The sequence below is a fragment of the Alosa alosa genome, chromosome 11 (assembly GCF_017589495.1).
Source record: "Alosa alosa isolate M-15738 ecotype Scorff River chromosome 11, AALO_Geno_1.1, whole genome shotgun sequence".
Taxonomy (NCBI): domain Eukaryota; kingdom Metazoa; phylum Chordata; class Actinopteri; order Clupeiformes; family Clupeidae; genus Alosa; species Alosa alosa.
Window position 1 is genome coordinate 11878039 of NC_063199.1, and position 26054 is coordinate 11904092.

The following is a 26054-nucleotide window of genomic DNA, read 5'->3' on the forward strand; positions in this document are numbered from 1 at the left end:
CAATTGTGAGTAGTGCAGTATATAATTGTGAGGGAAGGCCTGTATGTTGCAACAAGTGGGAGACACTGAGGGTTTCGCCTACCAGATTGTCAAGTTTTCAATATGTAAGAATACAATGAAATACTTGTGCTCGCTGGGGATGCCAGCCAAATTGTTCACTGTTGCTATTATGTAGCTGTTGTTGTGGTTGTCCATTCCCATAGGACTGCTATGCAGCTGCATCTCCGCTGTTATGCCGTCCCCATTGGACTGGTATGCATCACTGCTAGTCACCCCCAGTGGACTGCCCTTTCCGGTTCCCATCAGGTCTGTACCACCACTTCTGTGCCGCCAAGTCCCGCCCTTTGCTATCCATCTGCATCACTGCAGCTGTACTGACTATTCCCTGGCAGAATTTCTACCCTGCCTATAATGCATTTCACATAAATAAACCAATATGAAGGTGTGGCTCATTCCTTGGTTTAGTTGGCTTGCTAGCACAGCCTTAGTTTAAAAAGACTATTATTTTTGTTGTTATTATTATTATTATAATTATTATTACTTTTATCATTATCAGTATGATTATTGTTATTATTATGTTATTCACTTTGTGGGTGCTTGTTGCTTGTTATTTTATTCTTGCCTCCTCTGCCAAGGACTTTCTTTGTTGATTTGTTTGTTTGTTAGTTGGACTATGGACTATGTTTCCAACATCATAATGGATGTAGACTTTGCATTAACTTTGAAATTGGTCCAGCCTAACCGATCACGTCGATCAGGGATTCCTAACGTTATTTCCTACTGTACTGCACCTTATCTTTACAAACTGATAATAACCCTCATTGGCAGTCAGGAAACAATGTATTCCGTTGGTGTATACATTACACATTCTCCTGACTGCAATTTTGTTTATGTTTGCAGCCATTGCAACTATACTGTTTACCAGCTTTTGATTTCGAGACTAATATCATCCACTTGTCGCTGATTGGACCACCATTCTGATGGCTAAAGGGAAACAGAAATGCATTGACAGGAGCCAGACTAGTATCTCAGTGAGAAAAAAATGAGCGGAGATAGTCAAGTGGGTGAAAATAGAGAGGAATGTTGTGAAATATGGTATTAAAAGGCAATGTTGTGTGGAGGTAAGTAAAGTACAGCACATTTTCTAGCACAAAAGGCCACTCAAAGAGCTTTACAAAAGACATAGACCAATACAACATAAACATACAGTACATATGTACTTGAAGTATGTACATATGTACTTGAACTTGGGCAGCAGTGGCCCACTGGTTAGCACTCTGGACTTGTAACCGGAGGGCTGCCGGTTCGAGCCCCGACCAGTGGGCTGCGGCTGAAGTGCCCTTGAGCAAGGCACCTAACCCCTCACTGCTCCCCGAGTGCCGCTGTTGTAGCAGGCAGCTCACTGTGCTGGGATTAGTGTGTGCTTCACCTCACTGTGTGTTTACTGTGTGCTGTTTGTGTTTCACTAATTCACCGATTGGGTTAAATGCAGAGACCAAATTTCCCTCACGGGATCAAAAAAGTATATATACTATATACTTATACTTAAGTACATGTGCTCTAATATATTTGAGTCGCTCTGGACATCTACTGAAATTATAGGCCATTCTAATACCATACACTTTTTGTTAAATTCAGCTCCTCACTATCATTTAGCTGTTTTTGTGTACAAACTCTGGTGTTTGCTTGGCTCTATAGGAAACAAACATAGTTACTTGGGCCAAGAAATAACTGCTGCACCGCTGCACCATCGAGAGCATCCTCACCAACTATGTCACAATATGTAAAATCATGTAAATCAGGTTTCTCGGGCAAGTATACTTGCGTATACAAGGAATTTGGTTTCTGAATTTATCCCATCTGTGAATTAGTGAACACACAGAGCACACAGTGAGGTAAAGCACACACCGGAGCAATAAGGTGAAGCACACACCGGAGCAGTGAGCTGCCTTGCTACAGCAGCGCTCAGGGAGCAGTGAGGGGTTAGGTGCCTTGGATGTGCCTTGCTCAAGGGCACTTCAGCCGTTCCTACTGGTCGGGGATCGAACCGGCAACCCTTTGGCTACAAGCTTGAAGCCCTAGCCAGTAGGCAACTGCTCTGCCTCTGACTAAAAAGCAGTACAGAGGGTGGTGAAAACTACACAATGCATCACCGGTTCCTCACTCCCCTCCATCGAGGCCATCCAGAGCAAGCAATGCTTGCACAAAACGCACATCATCATCAAAGACTGTTCTCACCCAAACCACAGACTGTTCACCCCACTCCCCTCTGGGAGGCGTTATAGGTCTCACCCAGACCAGCAGGTTCAGAAGAAGCTTCTTTCCTGTGGCTGACACCTTACTGAACACTAACTCTGCACATCAGTGACAACCAACCCATCTGGTTAAGCACTAACTGCATTTCGTTTTCTCTGTACTTGTACTCTGTGCAATGACAATAAAGTTGAATCTAATCTAATCTAAACAGTCCGAGCCCAGCACTTAATCTTCTCCCCTATTGGAGAATACAAAGCAGGGAATTTGAGACTATTCTTCTTGACAGAATCTCTCCAGATCCTCTAGGGCCCAGCATCCTCTCTTGTGCAATTTCCTCTTAAGCTCACTCCACAGGTTTCTATCAGCTTTAGGTCAGGGGCCAGGGGACTATGGTCTTTACAAAAGCTAGATTTTTGAAAACAAATTTTGTGTTTTTCTGGACTTTTTCTGTTGACCTCCAACAGTGATCTCTTTTAATATCCTCTTCAATAAGTTGGACAAAATAAACATGGGTCCTTGTCCAGCGAAGTGTCTTACAGTTCCAGTTGATTGGAACTTCTAAATTACTGTTAGGCATTTTCAGGGAAGTAGGCCTATAGACCTATGTTTCTTCATAGCTATTCCCTTATTTATGGAGGTCAACAAACTTTCCCCTTATTTTAATTATTTATTGTCTTCTCTTCCTTATGTTGAAAAATAACTAGGGCATTTCACCTCTGTGTCATATTATTTTTACACCTCAGTAAAACATGATGTCAAACTTGACAACTGCTTGAAAGTCCATAGACACTCAGTAACTTTTAGATTGTGCAATGACACAACAGATAGCAATCAAATTCCTTGTATGTGTGAGAGGAGATTAGATGTCATTAGATGTCAATGCTAATTAGATGTCAATTGTAGATTTACAGATGTTGTGGCTTTGAAACAGTTAATTGGGGTAGGTCCAGTCACTAGCTACTGCCATTCTTTTGCCTGGCGGTGGGCTATTCAATGATAGGAATGTCTTAAGAAGACTAGACTGCGATACTTTGTAACCTGGGCCTACTCGTCAGCTATTAAATAGGCCTACATTTTCCTTTTTTTGCTGTTGTGAGATGTGGTCATCAGGAGAGACAAAGGATGTTACAATTATCGCAGAGGCGCCATCTACTGTTCACATACGAGCTCTACAAGATGCGAAAGAGACGCAGAGGCGCATGACATCCAGGTGCTGAGAATAAAAAATCTCTTGGTAGGCCTGTTAGTATAGTCAGTACACAAATAGTATAGCTTAATTTACATCATGCAGGATTCTGCACATCTTAATAAAATTGCCCGCTTGACCACTCTTGCTAAAGAGGTTTTCCTTTTAAGCTCATGGTATTGTAGCCTAGGCTATGACTTATTTTAACCTCCTGTCAACATTTTACTGTGTGAAGAAAATAGCCCAATTTCCAATTAGCACAGGTTACTTTTTGTGTGGGAACCATTTATTTGCTATCCACATGGTCTCGGAATGGCGACAGTAGACAAGCTTGACATTTTGCACGTCATAAGCGCACAGCGTAAGGTTTACGTCACTGAAATCATCTGGCTCTGGGAAGATGCTGGCAGAGCCTACAGAAATAAAAAATGAAAAGGTTTTTTATGATGGAATCGAAGAATGCCTGGTTTTAAATTCATCGCAATATCGTTGACTCCGGCTACAACGCAATCCCTCGACCTGATGGTACATAGAAGGTAGTTTGATTTATTAACGATTTTCATCATAAAGCCTTTACATGAGCCTGATAGACTCGAATGGTGCTCAGTCTTATCTTGAATGGTCGTTTACATTTAATCTTGTGCAGAACCTAGGCTAGCTTACACAGTCATGTATTTATTGCAAATAGTCCAGAGCTTGTTTGTTAAAAAAAGGCAGAGGAGGCTGTTAAGTTATCGTACATTTTCTAGCCCATTTTAAGAGTAGCCTAGTGTAATGGTTGTGTGGTGTGGGGCGCAATGGTGGAGGAGGACGGTGAAAAGGGAGACATCTGTATCATTGCTTTGACGGTTCTCATTGGTATTGTCAGCATCACACGTTCTTAGGCTTTTAGTTATTTTTGTCGGTGCATTGTTAAGCTATTTGAGAATGCAGATGACAATTACAACATGAATTGAATAGGCTATTAGGTGATGACCATTATTTTAGAGAGCTTTTGCATAAGATGAAGACTGAGGGGTACAACCCATTCCTCAGAGGAAACCTGCAAATAAAACCAAATCTAAATATAAATGACAACTACATTCACAATTTGGCAGATTATTATATCTGTGACAAATGAGTCCAAATACTCTTCGCAGTAGACCTTGATGGTTAAATTTTAAGTATGGTAACCTTGGGTGAAGATCAGAGTCAATAGCTCTAACTGAATTGGAGTTTCTCCTTTTCAGTTTAAGTGCTCGATAAGCTTATTTTACATCCTTGTATAGCCTATGGTTAGAAAATGTCCATAATAGCTTTGTCTGATTTATTGACCCTGAGCACCTAAATGTAATTGGTAAGCTTTGATATTGTTTGGATTTTTTCAGACACAGATATGACATGACACATCAACCCTATTATGTGCTGTTGTAATGCACTGTCATTCAGAGGATCCATCAGCTTTTGAGCCTATGCTTACACTGGCCCTTTCTGGTTTCAGATCACAGATACCATGCAAGGAGATCTGGAGGAACTGTACCTTTACTTCATCAATAAAACATTCAGTTTAATGTTCAAACCAGTGTTTGAGAATAAGTGTCCGTCCAAGTTGTTTAAGGTGAAGAACCACCTTCCTCATTTTCACAGTCAAATCATATAGTATTTGTAATATTTCCCTCAAAAACTATCACAGATAGCCAACATGTATGGTAGTGCTCGCTCAGTCAACAAAAATGACTCCAAGGCCAACCATGGTGCAGGAAAGAATAGCCAGAGCTCAGGACGCTCCCCGCGCCTGCCACGTTCCCCTCGCATGGGTCACCGGCGCACCAATAGTATGGGTGGCAGTGGCGGGGGCCCAGGAGGTGGGGGAAAGACTCTCTCCATGGAAAACATACAGTCCCTCAACGCAGCTTATGCCACCTCTGGACCCATGTACATGAGTGACAACGAGGTAGCTATAGCCACCACCTCTGATCTGCCCAAGAGCACGGTCACCCTGGCGCGCTCCAGTGGACGGGTGCCCTATGGAGTCCGCGGAGCTGTCATGGGCAGCACGCCAGAGATGGCGGTGGCACTTCCTGGCGTGGCTGTGACCCCCTGCGACTCGGTGGGTTTCGCAGAGCTCCATGCGGCCTCCACGGTGCCCCACTCCCTGCGGCAGGCGCGGGACAACACCATCATGGAGCTGCAGGTGCAGCTGAAGGAGGTGCTGCGGGAGAACGAGCTCCTGCGGCGGGAGGTGGACATCAAGGAGAGCAAGCTCAGCTCCTCTATGAACTCCATCAAGACCTTCTGGAGCCCCGAGCTGAAAAAGGAGCGCGCCCTGCGCAAGGACGAGGTGGCCAAGATCTCTGTGTGGAAGGAGCAGTACCGTGCTCTTCAAGATGAAACTCAGGTAGGCATATTAACAGTGTCAACAGTGAGTGCGCATCTTGAACCAGTGTTTTAAAGTTGGCTTAGGATGTTATGAAATTTGCTTTTTCTCATCCTTTAATGTCAGACACAAGCACGTTTAGAGATGGAGAGGAGAGTAAAGGCTACAAATCCCCAGTCATATTAACCCACATTTGATGTTAAAGATGACATACATAAGTAGAGTTATGAAATAGCTCTGGATTCTTTAAAGGTACTGTGTAAAGGGTGTGATTTTTAAAATGGCCTCATGGGAAAATGTGCAGTACAGTAAGCACTGGGATCCTGGGATGGTGGAAGCTTACATGCCTCGGTCTACTCTCTCTTTCCCACATGATACACAAAAGAGTGTGTCGGTACAGACACTTAGATTTGACTACAATCTGAATTTGTCTAGTTTCTTTTATAGCTTACACCATAAGCTCATAGTTTTTATGGTGGAATTATCCAATAGACAGTGGAATTGTTTAATAAAATTTGTCTGGTCAACACCATCTTAATACTGGTTAATTAAATGTGGGTAAATTATCTTTTCTGTGAAGCTGATGAGGATGAGTCTTGCTACTGAATATACATTTGCCTGTTTTAATAGAAAATCATAATTTCCTGCATTGTCTAAATAAATGTTTACTCTTATAATTTACTGTGCATGTGTGTACAGTTGACTGTACAGTGTCAAAGCTGAGTTGTGTGTCTTACAGACACAGTCAGTATCAAAGTTTAGCAGTTGTCATTGTTTATTGGAATTGATTGGTCTTCTTTAGAAATGAAATGTTTCATAAACACAAGCTACAGGAAACCAGATGTTTCAGGGGCATAACATGTATGGAGAAAGACACCAAGAACATTATCAGTTGCAGTCAATGAAAACAAACTAACAGGTTAGAATTAGGCCAGTTTTGTTTTAGTATTTTTCGGTGGCAAAAGGAGGGGAAAACAAACAGAAATTGCAGTGTATTTAAACACAACAGCCAATAAAGCAATCACTACCAAATAACAGAGAATGCACTCATAATGGCGCCAGTGTCTGTCTAATTTCACTAATTTTGGGTAGGATTATATGTTTGGCCTTAGGTCAGACAACAAAATGAATGCTTTTGGTTTGCTTTTCAGACAGTTGGTAAATAATATGGTGTCCTGTATAGTTTGGCGGAGACTACATCTTAAACCAACTATGGGTCCTGAACTCGTGTGTCTTCAGCCTGCAGTTGTGTATTTCCAGCCAATCGTTCCCCTCTAATGGAAGATGACTGTTTTCACATTTCCTCCAGTCCCTTTACACAGCTGTCTGGTTAATTACCCACTCAGGGAGCCTCAGCAGGACTCCTGGAGCACCCGCGCTGCTGTAGGCTAATCCACTTTCTCCACTTTAATACATTGATTCCTCTCATTTCAGTGATTAGTTTCAAACTCTGCATGTCTGCAAAATGGCTGTCATGCCATCATAAAAATAGGACCTTCATAGTGATTTGGCAGATGCCAGCTATTTCCGTGACATATATTTTTGCTAAATGTGTTTGGGAATCATGCTGTCAGTGCAGTAATGACAAGAAGAGGTAGTGTAGACTTGCAGCATCAGTTGTAATTGGTGACACATGTTAGCACATAAGCATAACTGCCAATTTTAGAAACCAGAATAATGAGGATTTTACATGCATTAGAGCACATTCTTCCAGAAGACTGTAGGCGGTGAGCATGAAAAGGATTGTGTAGCTTCGGCTGTTTGTATACTCCAGTAAGCTCAGAAGCGTTGAATGTCAGCTCCATATGTTCATTATACATGACATTCAGAATGAACCTTTCATATGTAACAGACATTGTTTGCTAATGTTAACATTATTCATGGTATACCTAAAATGGTAGCCTGGTAGTCTTAGTTAAAACTGTTAGTAGTAGTTTTGTACATTGTATGTAGGCTAGGTCGCTTTTTGTGGATGACTTTGTCATCTGTATCTTAATGGAATAGCTGTATCATAAGATATCCCTCCCTGGTTATGGCCTACACACACAGTTTTTTTACAATAAATTATTATTAATTAAAGGGGCCATGTGTACTATTTTGTTGTAAACATTTTTAATTCTTTGTTGCCTGGATATCCACCTTTAGCTAAAAAGCTTTGGACAATTTTCGGACCGTACTCTATTGTAATACCACTTTGTATCTCAGTGTAATTTAAGTCGATGAAAGAGCGCAAGAGACAACTAAAATCCTACAGAATTCTGCACAAACCCCCTTTAAGGACGTAGCATATTCACATTTTTTCCATAACATTGAAATAAATACAACAACAAAAAAAGGTCTATTGTATGTCATAAAACTCCAGCCCTTAACCTCAAGGTATTCTGGTCGAGTTATCCAGTATATATCCAATTTATGTCTCCAATATGTTCTCCTATTGTAATCTTTTCATCTTCTGCAAAAGTTACCAAGTAAAGTACCACCTACTTTAAATTTTAAGTGGGATTTAAATCTGAGGACTGATGTAGCCAAACATTCCAAGTCTATTGCCATTAAGTCAAGGTTTTGCTATAGGATCATCATTGTCTTGCTGGAAAGTCAATTGATCAACCAGTTTTAGTGAGAGAGAATGCTTCTACTCCAAAATGGCCTGGCATTTAAAAGAATCCACAGTATCAGTCAAATGCTTTTCCCAAACTCAACTCAACTCAACTGTGTCACTTACGATGAAGCTAACAATTTAAGATGAAGACAAAAAAATGCATTCATGTACTATCTTACACTCAAAGTTTTAAAAGGCTGTTTTTGAATTTTGTACATATAAACCTAATTGTGATTCTTGCTATGTTTGTATTTTCACCACCTATCATAGCATCTTCAAACAACTATACAAGCCCTGCAAGCGGAGCTGCGCATTCAGCGTGACTTGAACCAGCTCCTTCAGCCACCCAGCGAGCCCCTGGCCTCTGAGCCCACAGAGGAGCATGAGCGGCAGGCCCGGGAGCTCTTCCTGCTGCGCCGCACCTTGGAGGAGATGGAGCTGCGCATCGAGACCCAGAAACAGACGCTGCTGGCCCGCGATGACTCTATCAAGAAGCTGCTGGAGATGCTGCACACCAAGGGGCCCTCGACCAAGGCCTGCGAGGAGGACCACGAGCGTACCCAGAGACTGGCCGAGGCCGAGATGCACATGCACCACCTGGAGAACCTGCTGGAGCAGAGGGACAAGGAGATGGCCGCACTCAGGGAGGTGGGCACACTGACCTCACCTGGACTGCAACCACATCCCAGCCAACACACCCATGCTCTTATAGGGACCACTGACCAAGCCGACGGTCAGACATCCGATAAGGTCTGGCCAGTCGAGGAGCATCTGTTGCTCCAATTGGTGCAGTGTGTGCGGCTCAGCCAACACTAACTGAAATCTGGCATCTAGTTTATGACCGATTCAGCATGTTGATTTAGCATGTTGAATCGCCATCAGAACCCGTCAGGGTTCCTCTAATTGGCTTGCCTACTTCTTGCTAAGAAGCACAGTGTAATCATCAAATATTCCCCTAAGGAGATACTATCCTGTTAGTTAGCGTTTTACTGGATCTAATAACACAGTTTCACCTTTTTTTTCCCTCAGCCTCTTTCCTCCACACAATCAAAAGACTGGCAATGCCAGTGTCATTTGCAACTTGTTAGAAAACATATACTTGATTAGAAGTAGATATATATTACGCACTGTCTTAGGTGAGCAAGAATAGTGAGCAAGAAAAGCTACGTTTTGTAGCCCATATCCACATATGGCACAGCAGTAGAACGTAGCCTACGTGCTAGTTGACAGTGGGCAGGCGTTGCTGTACTGTACAGTATGTATAGTGCAACTTTTTCCGCCCACACAGGCAACACAGTGAGCCAACAGGACTCAACAAACAGTTGGCATTGCAGTGTATGCTTTGAACTCAGATGTGCATTCGCCTTTAGAGTGATGCTGTTTCGTGTCTTATTCGGCAGTGGATTGTTCAGAAGGCTGCATTATGTTTGTAGTAGCATTTTCAGTTGATGACTTGGTTTGGACTTTGGTGTTCTGTATCTTAATATTAATTACTTAGACGTAGACAACACACACAAAAGCCTAATGAGACCTAAATCTGTAAGCCCAGATACTTCTCTGGTAACTCTACTAGTTGTATTTGAAGTAAACATCTGTCTCTAAAGGCTCCAGGTGCTCACTGAACAGCATTACAGAGTAGCTTTTTAACAACCAGAAGTTCACAAGAAACCAGAGATGGCAAGTAATGCCAACAGAGACTTAATGGAGGATGGGTGTTGGCCTGTAGTGGGCAGATATGGCATGTTCTAGCATGAGTACTTGGCAGCATAGTGTGTGTCTTACTGTTACTTGTTTTTACATTTCTGATCTCTGCATCCACTTTGCATTAATATCAATTTTCAATTGATCAATGTGAAAACAGTGAATAATTTGCATATAGACTAGGGCATATTTGTGGGCTGAACTGTATGAAACATATTACTGTCTATAGGAGCTGCTCCGTCGCTATGAGGGAACCCCAGACTCAACAAAGACCAAGGCCCTGCAAACAGTTATTGAAATGAAGGTGACACTTAAAACTACTTCATGAATGTGCACACTCAGTTTGCTTGTTCAAATAATCACCATGTCTACTATCTTTTGCCATGACTTTTCATGATTTCCTTTTTACTTCTACTTAAATCTACTTAAAGTGCAAGTCATTACAGACCACATAAGCTACTGTGACTCAACCAAGAAAGTAATTGAAAGACAATAAAAGACATAATATGAGCAAAACATTTTGAAAAATATGAAAATTGTTTACGAGTTAACAACTTTCCAAATATTTAGCATCATCATTCAGAAATTCCAATCTAAAGAGTTTTAAGAGACTCTGAGACTTCAGATATACTGTACTGTCCTCAGGAGAGGTGTTCCATTCCTAGTGCTACAGGTATAAACGGTTTAAAAAGGTGCTGTGAAGCTAGCTCGGTTTGGACACTTGTTGTGTAGCACTAGAACAGATGCTGTCCTACAGTCTGATTTGATGTATTTCCAAATGGGTTAAGAAGCACACACAGTCTTGGTGAAGAGCTCCTGCAGTGAGTGACATGGCTGTGTCCGTCCGTCCGTCCCCAGGACTCTCAGATCTGCTCTCTGGAGCGCGGCCTGCGGGAGCTGGAGGACCAGGTGATGATGCTGCGCTCCAGCAGCGCGCTGACCTGTGAGGAGCGCCAGGAGGAGGTCAAGCAAATGGAGGTCTATCGCAACCACACCAAGTTCATGAAGAGCAAGGTAATTGCTGCTCAGGAATGTCCTCCCTCCCAGTAATGATGGTCAGTGTCCTGTTGGGTGTTTTGGATAGATTTCGGTAATTGTATGGTCATTTGTGGGGTAACTCTGCTTTTTGCCAGATGGATCAAGTGAAGCAGGACCTCTCCAGAAAAGACAGTCAACTCCTGGGATTGCAAACCAAACTAGAAACATTGACCAACCAGTTTTCGGACAGCAAGCAACACATTGAGGTGCTAAAAGAGTCGCTAACAGCTAAAGAACAGCGAGCAGCCATCCTGCAAACAGAGGTACGGCACTGAAATGAGTATGTTATAATGAGCATGATTTGGCATGCTGAGATTCAAGCACACATTCATAACAGCTTTGGTCACACTTTAAATCAGGTCACAAAAATACTAACAGCTTTGCCAATATCATAGTCTAAAAGGAAAACACTTTCCCAAAGTTTTTTATGTACTGGAAACTTGTTAGTTATTTTAAGTAGATAATTGCTATTTTTACAAGCATAGAATATAGACTACAACTACAGTCATATAACTGTAAATACAGGCTACAGCTTATGTGAATAGTGCCACACGATTAGAGACACTCTCATTAGACAGGTGATGAGGGTCCTACTACTTCTGTTTATAATAAAAGTAGGACTATAATGAGTAGAGAATGTAGAGGAACTGTAACCAATCATTGCTTTGTTGTGCACAACTGAATATATAATGTCATGGGTAATAATGAAAATATAAAGTTTTGGTGCAGGGTTTTGTAACACCACTTGGGGGCAGAATAAGAGCACATTCTGTACACACACCACAGTCTGTGACGATGTGGAAAAGAGTTGCCTGTTGGGTGATATCTAGCAGCTATAATCCGTTGAAGTAGTGGTAGCCCTGTATTTTCTTCGTTCATGTACTGCGTTCAGCTACTTTTTTCAAGAAAGCACGAGAGCCTAATGTGACTGGCCGTATTTGTAGGTGGATGCTCTGAGACTGCGTCTTGAGGAGAAGGAGAGCACGCTGAACAAGAAGAGCAAGCAGATCCAGGAGATGTCAGAGGAGAAGAGTACCCTCAACGGGGAGATCCATGACCTCAAAGACATGCTAGATGTTAAGGAACGCAAGGTTAATGTGTTGCAGAAAAAGGTAAGATCTCAGACAAGCACAGGCAAGTCATCAATCATAAGTCAACTACATTATAAGTGACATTTGGTCGAGCGAGCAGGAGAAATATGTTCCCATGCACCTGCTTGGCATTTTAGAACCCTAATGGTGTCTAGTTTTTCATGTTACGTAGGTCAACTAATGGCCCATGGGGTTCATTTGGAGGCCAGGTTGTATTGATGTTCACACATGTGTCTAAAAGAGCTGATTTTCATAGTAATAGCCCAGGTGGTGTGAAAATGGTGCTCACGTTTTCATAAAAGCATGAAACTTGCTGCAGTTGCACAGTTTGGGCCCCTGCACGTTTTTAGAAATGGATCCATCACAAAAACGCCTTGTCATGGCAATGGCAGTCATTTTACTTTTTTAGCATACCAGCTGCTTTTTATTATGTCTCATAATATGTAATAATTATATAATATGTAGGCCTCTCGTCACTGTTACAGATTATTATAGATAAATGGATATTTGATAAGTAAACTATCTTGATCTTGTCAGCTTGTCAGTTAATGTTACCTTGTTTTTGGTGTGAGCTAGTGGGCTGTTGCACGTTTTAATGGGATTGGATTAAATATACTTACCGGTACTAACATTTGCCAACAGTTAAAATTGGACAACAAAATTGCAGACTGCACCTTTAAGGCCTGGCTTCAGGTGTAACTCAGAGATGTTAAAACAATGTTAGTGCGTGAACGATATGTCTCATAAATGAGATCTATGTGGCTGATGTTCCATCCCCAGATTGAGAACCTCCAGGAGCAGCTGAAAGACAAGGAGAAGCAGATCAGCAGCCTGAGGGAGAGGCTGAAGTCCCTCCAGACGGACACCTCCAACACAGACACTGTCCTCAGCACCCTGGAGGACTCACTTGCTGAGAAGGTCACTCCAGACTACATTTAGTTTTTATGAGGACTGCATATGAGGGGTTGAACATATGAATGAACTTCATGAATTGAATATTACTATCCAATAACAAATTATTACATAACTTAATGATTATGGGTATCAAAACATGTAAGTTTGGTGAATTGTTTGTGTGCGTCTGGTGTGATCAGTATATGATCAATTATGTGGCACACATATGGCAGTACACATTTGATATGTCTATAATTTTATAGCGTTTTAAAAGGGTTGGAACACTGACAGCTCATTTGACATTTTGGTTGATTCCTTTCTCAAATGGTTGTGTGTGTGTGCGGCGTATAGGACCGCATCATTGAGCGTCTGAAGGAACAGAGGGACCGCGAGGAGCGAGAGAAGTCAGAGGAGCTGGACACCAGCAAGAAGGAGCTGAAGGAGCTCAAGGAGAAAGTGTCTCTCCTACAGGGAGACCTGTCAGAGCGAGAGGTGAGAGAAACAACCACAGCTTCCATGACTCGCCAAGACAACTGATCAGCTGACGACTTTGCATAATACTACCTGCCATTGAATCATTGTTCCTAGACGTCCTTGCTGGATCTGAAAGAGCACGCGTCCTCATTGGCCTCGTCCGGTCTGAAGAAGGACTCCAAGCTGAAGAGCCTCGAGATTGCCCTGGAGCAGCGTAGAGAGGAGTGCAGCAAGCTGGAGAACCAGCTGAAGAGGGTCAGAGTGGTGGAGAGAGATGACCAGCACACACAGACTCGCATGCCACAGTTTTGAATTGCCTTGATTTGGGGTTACTCGTAGTGTAGGGCCAGCTTCTCACTCCAAAGGGGTTCCTGTTAATGCTTTTGTCTGATAACAGATATTAGAGTTCCTATTTCATATGCATTTTAAGAGTAACTTTTTTCTTCTAACACTACTAAGTATTTGATTCTACTGTGTCATGTGTTCTTGTAACACCATACCTTGTGTGTGGATGACCCGCACAGGCCAAACATGCAGCTGCTGATGCACAAGCGAACTCAGAGCTATCTGAGAAGATCGCCGCTCTGGAGACAGATGTGGCTAGACACAGAGAGGATTCTGGGAAGGCCCAAGCGGAGGTTGACCGTTTGTTGGAGATCTTGCGCCAGATGGAAAATGAGAAGAATGACAAAGACAGAATAATCAATGAGCTGGAGAGGTAAGGACGGTAAACTTTTTTCCCCTTCTTGGATTCAAAAGTGATCACTGCAGTCCAAAACTATTTAACTTGTACCTGAGTGGGAGTAGACAACTTTTTTTAGAGCAATCTTTTCTTTTGCTGATGTGTTATGGAGTGCTACTAAGGCCCACCTCTGCTCACAGGGCTACATACTATGAGGGATACCACACTTATGAATCTCTTTGTGTTTTGTGTTTTCCCCCCAGTGAAATGATTAAAATAGAGACTAAAACAGAGCTGACCAAGTTTAGAAGCAGAATCTGAAATGCACTAAATCACCCAATGCCAAGTGTAATGCAGACTATTGCAGCATCACAGTTCTGAAAACTATTAGTATTCTTACAACACTACTACTCCGCCAAGTGTTATTCATGATCACTACTATTACAACTACAATTATGACAGGATGTCAGCATCTTTTTGTTTAAGTAAAGATTTATTTATTTATTTAACTTGTGCAGATTGACTTTTTTCCCTTTCAGATTCACTGCTGAGTTACCTCTCTCTTGTTTCTGATTCTTTTTTTTTGTCATCTTCTTTCCTTGGCAAATTCTGTCTAGTGTGACATCGAGGTTAGTGGACATCCCAATATCCCCTTAGTTGTAGTTCTCCTTGACCTAGTATTTGCAGTACTTTATCAAAACCTTAATCCCTTATGGCTAAAAATGGACATGGATTTTTAGCCATAGGTCTAGCCATTTTTAGCTACACAGACAGACTGGACTTGCTAACAATAAAGAACTCCATGTGATCATTTACATGGCTTTACTGTCTTACTGTGCGCAGCTTTTAAAAAGTAAAGACAGAAGGCTTTCCTTCAGTTTGTCATTCAGTGAGCACCCATGACATCTTACCCCTGAAGGTCCTTTGAGGCTGAAAAAACAAATGTCCTTTCAGATCTGTTTAATTCCATCTGATTACAACATTAACAGAGACCAACATCTGTCACTGCAGTAATGTTAACAGTTATCATGAAATGGGATGATGATGCAATCAATCTTATTTTACATTCAGAGCAGTGAAGCCCAGATTGAGTTCCAATGTTTGTTGAAGGGCCTTCATCATTCACCTCTTCTAGTGTGTCCTTGATGAACTCCCCTTCTGTGCGTCACTGTAGGCAAATAAGGGAGCAGAGCAAGAAGGCCAGCACCCAGAAACATCCTGCGGAGAAGGGCAGAAACAGCAGCGACGGTCCCCAGCAGGTAACGCACCTACAGTAGGCTCACCAATCAAGGGTCAGGAGACCAGGGAGAGAACAACATGTTTGACAGGCGTCATGGAATAATCACCTCTAACTCTGTGGTCCTGTATGAGCACTTGTCTCTAGTAAATGTCATCTTCTCCTCACTTGTCAGGACTCTCTGCGGCAGAAGGCTGAGCGCATCGAGGAGCTGGAGGAGGCGCTGAGAGAGAGTGTCCAGATCACGGCTGAGCGGGAGATGGTGCTGGCCCAGGAGGAGGCTGCTCGGGCACACCAGGAGAAACAGGTCAGACATATACAATTCCAGACGTGTGTCAAGGCAGGAAGAACAGATAAGAAAAACATATAAAAGGATGTCACAATGTGTCTATGTGAAACTATCATTTAGAACAACAATGTAATGGTGGATCTGTGGAACATTCATTTAAATTAAGATTGTTGCCTTTTCTTTTTGGAAGATGGAGGAACTGCTTGCAGCCATGGAGAAGGTGAAACTGGAGCTGGAGTCCATGAAAGCTAAGATGTCGTCTACCCAGCAGTCTCTGGCAGAGAAGGAGGCTCACCTGACGACGCTGAGGGCTGAGCGCAGGAGGCACCTGGAGGAAGTGCTGGAGATGAAGTAAGCCTGCTCAGAATACTCTCTTAAAATAAAGGAAAAAAACATAGTTGTCCTCAACAAAGGGCAAAGAAATATTCAGCCTAGAACCATCTGTCGGCGGTTTGTATAACCATTTCAGGGCTTTCTGGCTTTCTACTTTCAACTTCAGATAGCAGAATGCCGTTTTACCATGAAAGGGTAGTCATTTATAAAGGGATATTGATGTTAAATGAAAAACTACTGAGACACATTAAAGGGTTTTCTTTTTACCATTTTTTTCCCCCAAGAGCATTAGGGACTTTACTCACGGTGGCTTTCTCACATTGATTTGTAACTTTTAGATCGCAGTAATATTGAGCAGTCAGCGTGTAGGTACTGTAATGGTGTTTTCATTAGTTCCCTTAAAGTCAACACATGTGGAAGACACACATTACATTCAAAATAAAGGTAAAGATTAAAAGATGTTTGTACTGAATCAATAATGAATAGTAATTCATATTCAAAAGCCAACTGACTGTCTCTGTAGCAAAGTCAACATAAAAAGTTAATTACTGTCACACTTGCATATACTCATTACATTGTTTCTGAAACAACGACCTGGCAAGACCCTTTGCGTATAATCTTCTCCATGCACTTACATAATCTGAAAATGTTGGTTGCTGAATGCCAGTAATCCTAATACAATGCAGATAAATGTTGATATCTGATTGACTCTACTTCAAACTCCTAGCTTTAAATGCAACTGTATAACTGCTACCAGAGGGATGCCAAACGTGTGTATGTTTGTCTGCATTTCGTAAATGTTTTCTAAAATATAGAATGAACCTTTGCATTATAGACAGGAGGCACTGTTGGCAGCCATTAGTGAGAAAGATGCAAATATTGCTCTACTGGAGCTGTCCTCCTCAAAGAAGAAGAAGACACAGGAAGAAGTGGCCCAGCTGCGCAGAGAAAAGGACCGCCTTGTACAGCAGCTCAAGCAGCAGGTGTGAGCTTCCCCATCGGTCATACCAATCATTCCAGTTGTTGTGGTCATTGCCTTAAATTCGGGTTATATGGAGTTGCAACTGTAATAAGTCTGTGGTAACTTATTTTGATATTATAAATGTTCACCTTCTGAATGGTACAGTTGTGCATTTTAAATGGTCATAAAGGACTGACATGTTTCTGACTCTTCTGCATAAACAATAGCCACGTTTACATGGACAGTTTTGTTGTCATTCCGATTAAACTATTCCGATTGAAAAATTTGTTCCGTCTGTTTACATGGGGTACATTCTATTTTGATCAGGTGCTCTCAAGTGCTTTAGAATCTTTGATCAAAATAGCCATTGTTGCCTACTTTTCCTTGAGAAGATACAGCAGTCAATCCAAATGACCGTATACATGGGTGTTCATTCGGAATAGGAGCGGATTACACCACCTCTTTCATTCCGATTAAAATTCTGATCGGATCAGGAATTTTCATTCCGATTGAGGTGTTTATATAATTTTTATTCCGATTGAGCCGTTATTCCGTTTCTAATCGGAATAGAAGTGTCAATGCAAACGTGGTTATTGACAATAATGGACTAGTACTGTAAGTGTGTATGCTTTACCTTCTTTCCTCTTCCTTTGTGACTGACATCTGCTTTGGGCAGACTCAAAACCGCATGAAATTAATGGCAGACAGCTATGAAGATGGACACTTGAAAACACAAGCCAACCAAACCAATCACAAGCCATCCCCTGATCAGGTTGGTGTTAGCTGCATAGGATAAGAATGTCACACATGGCAGTTGCACATAATGTAGTTTCCATATGGTGTAAAAGACACTATTTTTTATTTAAACACATACTGGTATGGAACTGGACTGGAACTGGTACTGGAAATGTAATGAGCACCTGACAAAATATGTTGGCAAACACACGGGTCATTGACAAAAGGCTTTTAAAAACGTGTTTTCAAAATAATAATGGACAGAATGCATTTTTTTTGCAAGTTTCAACAAAGCACAGCATTTACAGGTGTTTTAATACATTTTAATACATACCGGTACATTTTTTTTTAAAAGCCCACACTTGTTTGATTTTTTTGGTAAGTATACCTGAGATGGTCTACAGTGCTTAACACATTATTATTTTGTAGTACCTTGGTATTAAAAGTAAGTTATGATGAATAAGCTACTTTATTGTAGAGAACGGGTATTTTGATTTTCCAACATCCAACTTTACATTTAAAATGTGAATAAATACTATACAAATAAAAAAGAATATTGTTTAATATAATAATTAGGTACAACACATTTCTACTATTTCTTGGTTTGAATTAATATTTTACCTCGTTGCACCACCTGACTTTTACTACTATCTCAAATTATACAGGCATCTTCTATACAGGCACCTATAACCTTAACTTTGCCAGCAAGTTAATCCACTCAATGTTCAATACTAGGGCTGTCAAAATAACTGATTAATTTCGATTAATTAATTTGAGAAAAAAATAACTGATTAAAAAATTAGTGCAGATTAATCGATTCCGTATGACCTTTGACCCCGAGACGTTCTAGTCAGTAAAAACTGTAAGTAAACTGTAAGTAGACTGTAAATTGAAGGAGAGAGAAGAAAAACGTGCTGCCTGGATCATTGATTGGAACATTTACTTTTAAAAAACGGCCTGATGGTGTTGATAAAAAATAAAGTGTTGAAAATAAAGTCGTCTGCAGCAAGGAATTTGCATATCACCGGAGTTCATCAACTCTATAGTAGCACATCAATGCAAAGAAATAAGTGTTGACATTGAGGGCAGTGTTAATTTATTTTCATTGTGTCCCCTATGTTATATCTGTGGCCTGAAATGCCTTGTATGTGCAAAAAAACACACACACACACACACACTTACACGCATTTTTGCGGTGACTTGAAACAGACTTAAAGCAGCACTAAAGAAGATTCGCTCTCGGGGTCCCCCTACAGTTGAGAAGCGCAATAATAAACAAACTAAACATGCGTCTTTTGCAACAAAGTGAACATAACTCTGATAAAGTATTCTGTAGAAGGAATGCACCGACAGCAGTCTATAGAAAGAGATATCTGAATTCCTGTAGCATAGCAGCTCTCTTCCATTTTGATTTCGGGAGGGGGCCAGTGTTCCTACCCAAACACCAAACCTTCTAAGACATGCTCAGAGTAGGGCAGAAGTGCTGTTCGCCCTTTTAAGAGTTTATGTGCTGTCAAAATGATTTTGGAAATGTTATTTTAAGGTAAAAAAAAAACTCTTTAGGGGGCATTTAAAAGATTGGTCATGATATTCACTCTGATATTCACTTCTTTTTACGTCATACTAATATATTTTTTTTATTTTATTTTCCCATGGCCAAACAAAGGATGATGAGGAAGGCATTTGGGCATAACATCATTTTTTGGAAGGGTAAGTATTCCATTTGAGGGCACATTAGTTTTCAATTGTATTTTTGATCTCACTTGCGTAATGCCTCAACATGAACCATGAACATGCTTGTATGAACACAGTCTAATGCATGCATATATAAATTATAGGTTGAAACAATATTTCTGTTCTGTCTTTCCACCAGGTTTGGAGTGAGAACGGCCGTAAGACCATGTCCCACTTTGACGACTTTATCATCGTCTGCCTTCCAGACAAGAGCCTCATCTCCTGTTACGCCTGGCCCTGCTGTCATATCCACTTCTCACCCACCTCGAGAATCTAACTGTATTTATTTGCACAAAATGGAGGAGAGTAGAAAGATCAGTGTCAAAAATCAGTGTTGCTCCACTGTATTCATATAGACCAGTAAAGGGCAACACCCTCCTGACTGTTGCACCCTCTTTGGGATTCAGTTAGGTGAACCATTCAGATAAATATGTGAAGTTCTGAAATGTATCAGGGACGACCTTTCATTACCCTGAAGTAAAATGTGCAGTGTAGTCAAATCAGTATTGAGGTTACCGAGTTTATTTTGACTGGGACTCTGCTGCTCTGATTGGTTGGGTCCATCCTTAACCGCAGTGGCCCAGAGGCCTGAAGCAAGGTACACTTCTCTGTCAGTAGCCAAAGTAAACAAATTCTTAGATTCTACAATAATCAAAACAGCAAATAACAACCGTACAGGTGTCATGGTGTTGTTTTGCATGTCCTACAAGTTTTTACACATTCCCCAGACTCTGGAAAAAATGGTTGTCTCACCTCGACTATAATAGATCCCCTGCTACTTTCTCTCCTTTCATGCAACTCATCCTGTAGCTGTGGGCTTAATTTTCAATGACTAAACATTGGTGCATTTGTTCAAATATAGCATACTTCTTTGAGTGACTTGTGCAATGATTTTTTAAATAGTGTTTTTCCTGTACAGTATGTGATGTTGTGTGAATATGCCATTGATTTGACACAGGACGGGAATGCAGCACTTACTAGGGCTACTTGTTACACAGACAGTGCAACAAAAGTAGCTGTTGCATTTCTAACTGCAACAAAATTACTGAAAGTAATATGATATATTTTGACAACTGTGCCACTTCTTTAGATTTTGAACATATAGCCCTATGTGTATGAGGAGGAAGATGGATGAATTTTCCTTCAAGAACAGGGGCAAAGTAGCCTAGCGCTGCCATCCAACACATTCTCTCTACATTCATTTTGTGGCCTGGACGCCATCTATAAGGACATCTATGTAGACAATTATTACATTGAAATGCAGTACTACATTGAAAGAAATTATATCAACTCAATCATACTGATCATACCAATCATACTGAACCTAGTAAACAAAAAAGCCACGGTCATCTTCTCCAGACGTATTTTCCGCTCAGGTGTTAAACAAATTTATCAAGAGTATCCATAGCCTCTCAGTAAAAACCTGATGTCATTGTAGGATCTATGTGAATCCTCTACAAGCACGTCCATAGTTCTAAGGGTAGCTGGTTTTCAAATGCCAGGTCTCCCTCGTTGTCGTCACCTGAAACACGTTCCATGGCTCAGAGATCACTCTAGTAAAAAATCTACTAGTTGGGTTGATTTTCATCTGGGGGTTCCAGACTATACTCATAACAACTGGCTGGCAGCTTTAGTGTGGTAGTGCCCGCTAGAGGGCAAAGAACTCCAGCATTGAATATCGGCTCTTATCAGCCATGTGTGGAGCTGACTTCAGCCCTGGATATCTGCCTCATGAGATCACATTGCTGGATTGATGTGCTTTCATGAATGGAGAATATCAAAACCAATCTGTCTCCTCATGCTCTGTCTTGAATCAATCTGTCTATCTCCCTCTCTCTCTTTCTCTCTCTCTAAGCCTTCTACCCTCTAGATACTTTTTATCTGTCATGTTTTAAGAGATTTTGGCCCAGTGCTGTATCTTTGTGTGTTGTGAGAGAGTGTAAACTCTTGTAAAACAATGTAAGAGATGTGTGTGAGTGTTTTGACTTTGTAAATATGTACATAAATGTGTCTGACCTGTGTCTTTCATCTGCTCTTACTTGATTTCTGTCTAAACCCAGGGATCCATCAAACTTTCAGAGCAGTACCGTTACATGTTTTCCCCCACTGGAACAACATTAACAGTAACCCCATAATCATTTTGTAGGATTTTTGTTCTTGCAAGTTCAAGTTCAAAATTCAGTTTTTGGGTCTTTAAATCTTCCCATTGCTCAATGTTGTGCCTAAAGCTGAAGGCACCGTAGATAGCCCCTTACCTCATGTGAGTGGACAACACACTCTAATTAACTCCATCTTTACACACAGTTCTTGTGTGTGTGTGTGTGTGTGTGTGCTTGTTTGTTTGAAAATTGGGAACATGTTACAGAACATCAAAACAAACTGTCTAATGTGGAAAAACTTCAATAATGCCCAATAGAACATACAGTTACCAGACTGTCGACTTTGGAATAGTACACAAAAATGGATCATTACATAATCTTATGAATTATACATCATATAAGTATTTCAAGAAAGAGTCTTCTTGTATGGACAATAGTCAACAATAACACTTGCTAGAAAAGACCATCTGGCTAAAACTATCATCGTTACAAATGCACTTTTAAACGGCAGATTTAAAAAAAATTATACAATACTTAATAGGAGCCTTGGAGGTCTTACCAGTTTAAAGCCAAACACGAGGGTGAATCGATGCACAAACGCACATTTATTATTGGTTTATTGCATTTCATACATAGCTTAGGGCGGTTTATTTCTCTTTTCCCAAAATGTCCTCACTCGATAAGGAAAACAAATGACATAAACAAGCAGTTAAAGCCGACACTGAGTGGTTGCAGTCCCTGTTGATGTTTGTGGTGCATTTGTTTCAAACTTGGCCCCAGCATCAGCTTTGTGATGAATACCAGAGGGCACCATTCAACTTGTGTAATAAATAATGTCACGGCGACACTGCAGTTTATTGCAGGACCAAAGCTTGTTAAATTGTTCCCTGTATCTCAGGTTCATATAAGAAACCTTGGAGAATTAAATAGCCTATATACATGACAGCCGTATACACACCTAACAAGACATTGACACAACAATAGTGGTGCCACAGGCAGTAGAACACCTTGAAGCCAACATTCCCCCCAGTGATGTTTCATTTTTTACATAATCTCTCTAGCACCTACGATTGATTGAATTTGAACGTTATGGAGAGCAGATGTTGAACCCTGACACAATAAATTGTATATTTTGACATTCTGAGTTTTAGGTATGGATGTTCATAAAGGTCGGTACTATGAGATCACACAAAATGAAGTTGCATTCATTAACAAAAAAGGAGAATTAAGTATTTTATGAAGTCAAGTCTTTAGTGACGGAAACAAAAGGACCTGACATTATCTGTTGTTGACGCAGTGTAGCTAATCAAACCCAGATGCATGGCACTCGCTCGTCCATTGTGCAAGAGCAAAAGGTATAATAACACCAGCAAGGTTCCCCACAGAAACAATGTTAACTTTTATATGATTAATCTGTGAGAGTGTGGGCATTTTGTCTTTACAAGAGCCGTATTATTTTGCATGCACTTCATCTTGTAAACATAGTAACCACTCACTCTGAAATGGTCCAGGTACCCTGCCTGTCCGCCAACAAAGCCTGAACTTCAGCTGAATGTTTTCGTAAGCTGGTTAATGGAAAACTCCCATTGTTTACATAGTTTGTGATACTGATGGGCTGAGCTTTTTCTATGCTGAATAAGAAAGCGTAGAAAGCGTAGGGCTATCTCACAAAAATAGATGTGTCCATGTATGGTCACTGTGGTGAGTGGTTGGTATACTTAAAGCGATGGCTTTGTTCCCGTAAGATAACACTCTAAATGGTTTAGGAACACTTGACTGAATAGAAACAAAACATTGTTTAAAGACATTTGTAAACATTGCGGTAAGAGATGTTCCATTTTAAAGAAAGTGTTTTGCCTGATCGGATATGTCTCCAAGTGTAACACTAAAACACAGAATTATTTAATTCTGTTCTGTTATAATTTTGTTCAAATACAAAATGCAAAATCAGGGGAGTAACACTTAAAAACAAATTATTCGTTTTTGCCGATTACACTTGGTATGAAAGTTATTTGTATTCATAATTCAAAGTTTAACCATGACCATCCGATTTACTTGCCAGGGATTCCTGAAGTGGATACAATTAGGTCTAGTGTAAACAGGTCTGATCTCAGCTGATGTCTGCTAACCAGAGGGGGAAAAGAGTCAAAAGCCAAAACCTAACAATGCATTTCAGATGTAGAAGCTGTTTAATGATAGGAAACAGGAAAGCTGTCCACCATCTGAATTTTATTGCACACGTGCAGAAATGCACACATTCACGTGCATGTAATCATTCACACATCTGAGATTAAATATGCTGACACCCCAAGTGTGTGGTAAGATTGATATTTTCTAAGACTACGTTTGAATTAAATTTACTTTTAATGCAATTAATTTGTCAATTATTGCACAAATAATTAACATTCTATCATAATAATCATATTTTATAATATGCTGATAATGGTTAAGCATCACATTCTTTAGATTTAGGCCATATCTCTTTCTGGTTGTAATAAAAACCAGCCCACGTGCATCTCAGATGGACTCCCAGCAGCTAGACAGGAGGTTGTCCTCCAGTCTCTGCCTTCTCCCTCTCCCCTTATCCTCCCTGTGAGTCTCCCTCCCTCACAAACACTGGCCGAGCTCACCTCACGGCATAACCTCTCCGGCACCATGAGACTGGTGGTGCTCTGTCTGTGGTGGGGCTTCCTAGCGCTCGTCAGGAGTGAGAAGTGCGGCGAGGCGACAGATGAGGATTCCTTGTGGGCGAGGATACAGCCTGCAGGGCAATGCGAGGGGGACGAGGACGCTTGTCCGTACCAAATCGTCTTGCCACCCTTGTCCATACAGCTGCCCAGAGAGTTCAGGGATCTGGAACGGATGACCCGGGAGCTGCTGCGCCTGAAGGAGACGGTCAGGCAGCTGAGGAGGTGCTGCCTTGGGAGCTCATCAGAGAGGGGAGAGCAGCAGCACCACCAGCCAGCACACACTGCGGGAGAGGAGGACAAAGACACTCCTGCCCACTCCATGGACACAAGGGAATGCACACAAGAAGCTGGGGATACTCAAAGGAAAACAAGCACTCTTCAGCCTCGCAGGGACGGATTGGACACGGATAAAAAGATGGACAGCATCAGCAGAGATATGGAATTAAGACCCACAACCACTTTAAGGAGGGTAGAGGAGAGCAGAGTGAAGACACCTCCTGTCAAGGACGCAAGTGTGGGAAATAAAACTGGACCGAGGCAGGCAAAGCCACTCACTAAGGTGAAAAACATTACTGCATGGAACCCTTCCATTGTAAGAGGAGGGCTGAAAGTGATCAAGGTAAGTGAACTGACCCCTCCGTATTTGGATACTGGTGCGGTAACAAAGCCAGCACCTCTTCCTACAGATCAAAGTGGATTCCCAGAGGAATTAAACCCATTCACAGTCACTAGGCCAGTGATCACTGCCAGCAAGGAGAGGAAAGAGTTAAAACACATACCTAAAGTGACTGATGCTGTTCTCATAAAGACTAACACTGAGATGGAGGGTACTGTGCTCAACATAAACAGTCTGGTGGACAGTGGCAGTGAAATAATTACCTCAAGCCCACTCATTGAACAGAATAGGGAAACAAGTGATGTGAATGAGCACAAAGTCCCTGTCAGTCTAGATAACACTGGCACTGATAGTTCAGAGGAGGACCTGATTACCTTACTGACTTTGAATGACTCCAGCGAGCAGAAATTGGAAGAACTCACTATGGGGAGAACAAACAGGAATGACACAGAAATTATGAGTCCACTGACATTAGATGAAGATGATGGGAAGGATGAAGTCAAGGATTTGAACCTGAAACAACAAATAAAAATGGACTCTAGTATGAAAATATCCACTCCATCAATTACGCATCTTTCAGGAAATACCAATAAAGAAAAGAGTTTGAATACATTGACTGGTGACAGCATTAGAAATACAAGCGGCCAAATAACACCAAATGAATCATCTTCAAAATGCAGTGAAAGAGGGCATACAAGCCCAGACACTATAGCCAATAAAAAAAACAGCAAAAACACTAACCCTTCACCAAGCACACACACAGATGTGGGGAAGAGTGCAAACCCAGCTGACAAAGACAGAGGTAAAGACGGCCTGAATCCAAATAGCAGGGATGAACGTCTACCTCCTTCAGAAAGGGTAGTAAAGGGAGACACTGAGTTAAAAAATCTGAACTCACCTCTTGAAAAGAAAGTTGATCTAAATTCAAGCCGATTAACTATTTCAAACGTAAGCATGTCAAAAGTGTCAGGTTCAGTGTCTATTAAAAGTACTGACAGCAACAGAAGGTTAAAATCCACTCTAGCCCCTATAATTAAAAGTGATAATGTGGGTGAGGAAAGAGGGTTTGACAATACTCATGTT

General features: G+C 41.3%; 1 protein-coding gene and 1 long non-coding RNA gene across 4 annotated transcripts; one reads left to right on the plus strand and one right to left on the minus strand.

Moving 5' to 3' along the window:
• The first annotated feature begins 3793 nt into the window (after positions 1–3793).
• Positions 3794–21587, plus strand: erc1a (ELKS/RAB6-interacting/CAST family member 1a). Of its 3 annotated transcripts, none has more exons than XR_007194974.1 (19): positions 3794–3978; positions 4923–5819; positions 8668–9045; positions 10328–10402; positions 10957–11112; positions 11232–11399; positions 12081–12248; positions 13008–13145; positions 13473–13613; positions 13710–13850; positions 14120–14313; positions 14895–14906; positions 15452–15536; positions 15690–15821; positions 15994–16154; positions 16972–17119; positions 17757–17869; positions 19499–19542; positions 19706–21587. XR_007194974.1 is itself a non-coding variant. In XM_048256075.1 (19 exons), exons 2-18 carry the CDS (start codon positions 5124–5126, stop codon positions 19523–19525), a joined length of 2916 nt encoding a protein of 971 aa, XP_048112032.1. In that variant the 5' UTR covers positions 3795–3978; positions 4923–5123; the 3' UTR covers positions 19526–19542; positions 19706–21587. The 3 variants fall into 3 exon arrangements, 2 of the variants coding, with proteins under 2 accessions (XP_048112032.1, XP_048112033.1); XM_048256075.1 differs by having other exon boundaries at positions 3795–3978; positions 17774–17869; XM_048256076.1 differs by lacking the exon at positions 14895–14906 and having other exon boundaries at positions 3795–3978; positions 17774–17869.
• On the minus strand, positions 13750–15778 carry LOC125302771. The gene is made up of 3 exons (XR_007194975.1): positions 15624–15778; positions 14096–14253; positions 13750–13841 (listed from the first exon to the last, which is right to left on the minus strand). It is a non-coding gene; the product is annotated as an uncharacterized LOC125302771 (long non-coding RNA).
• Positions 21588–26054: the final 4467 nt, after the last annotated feature.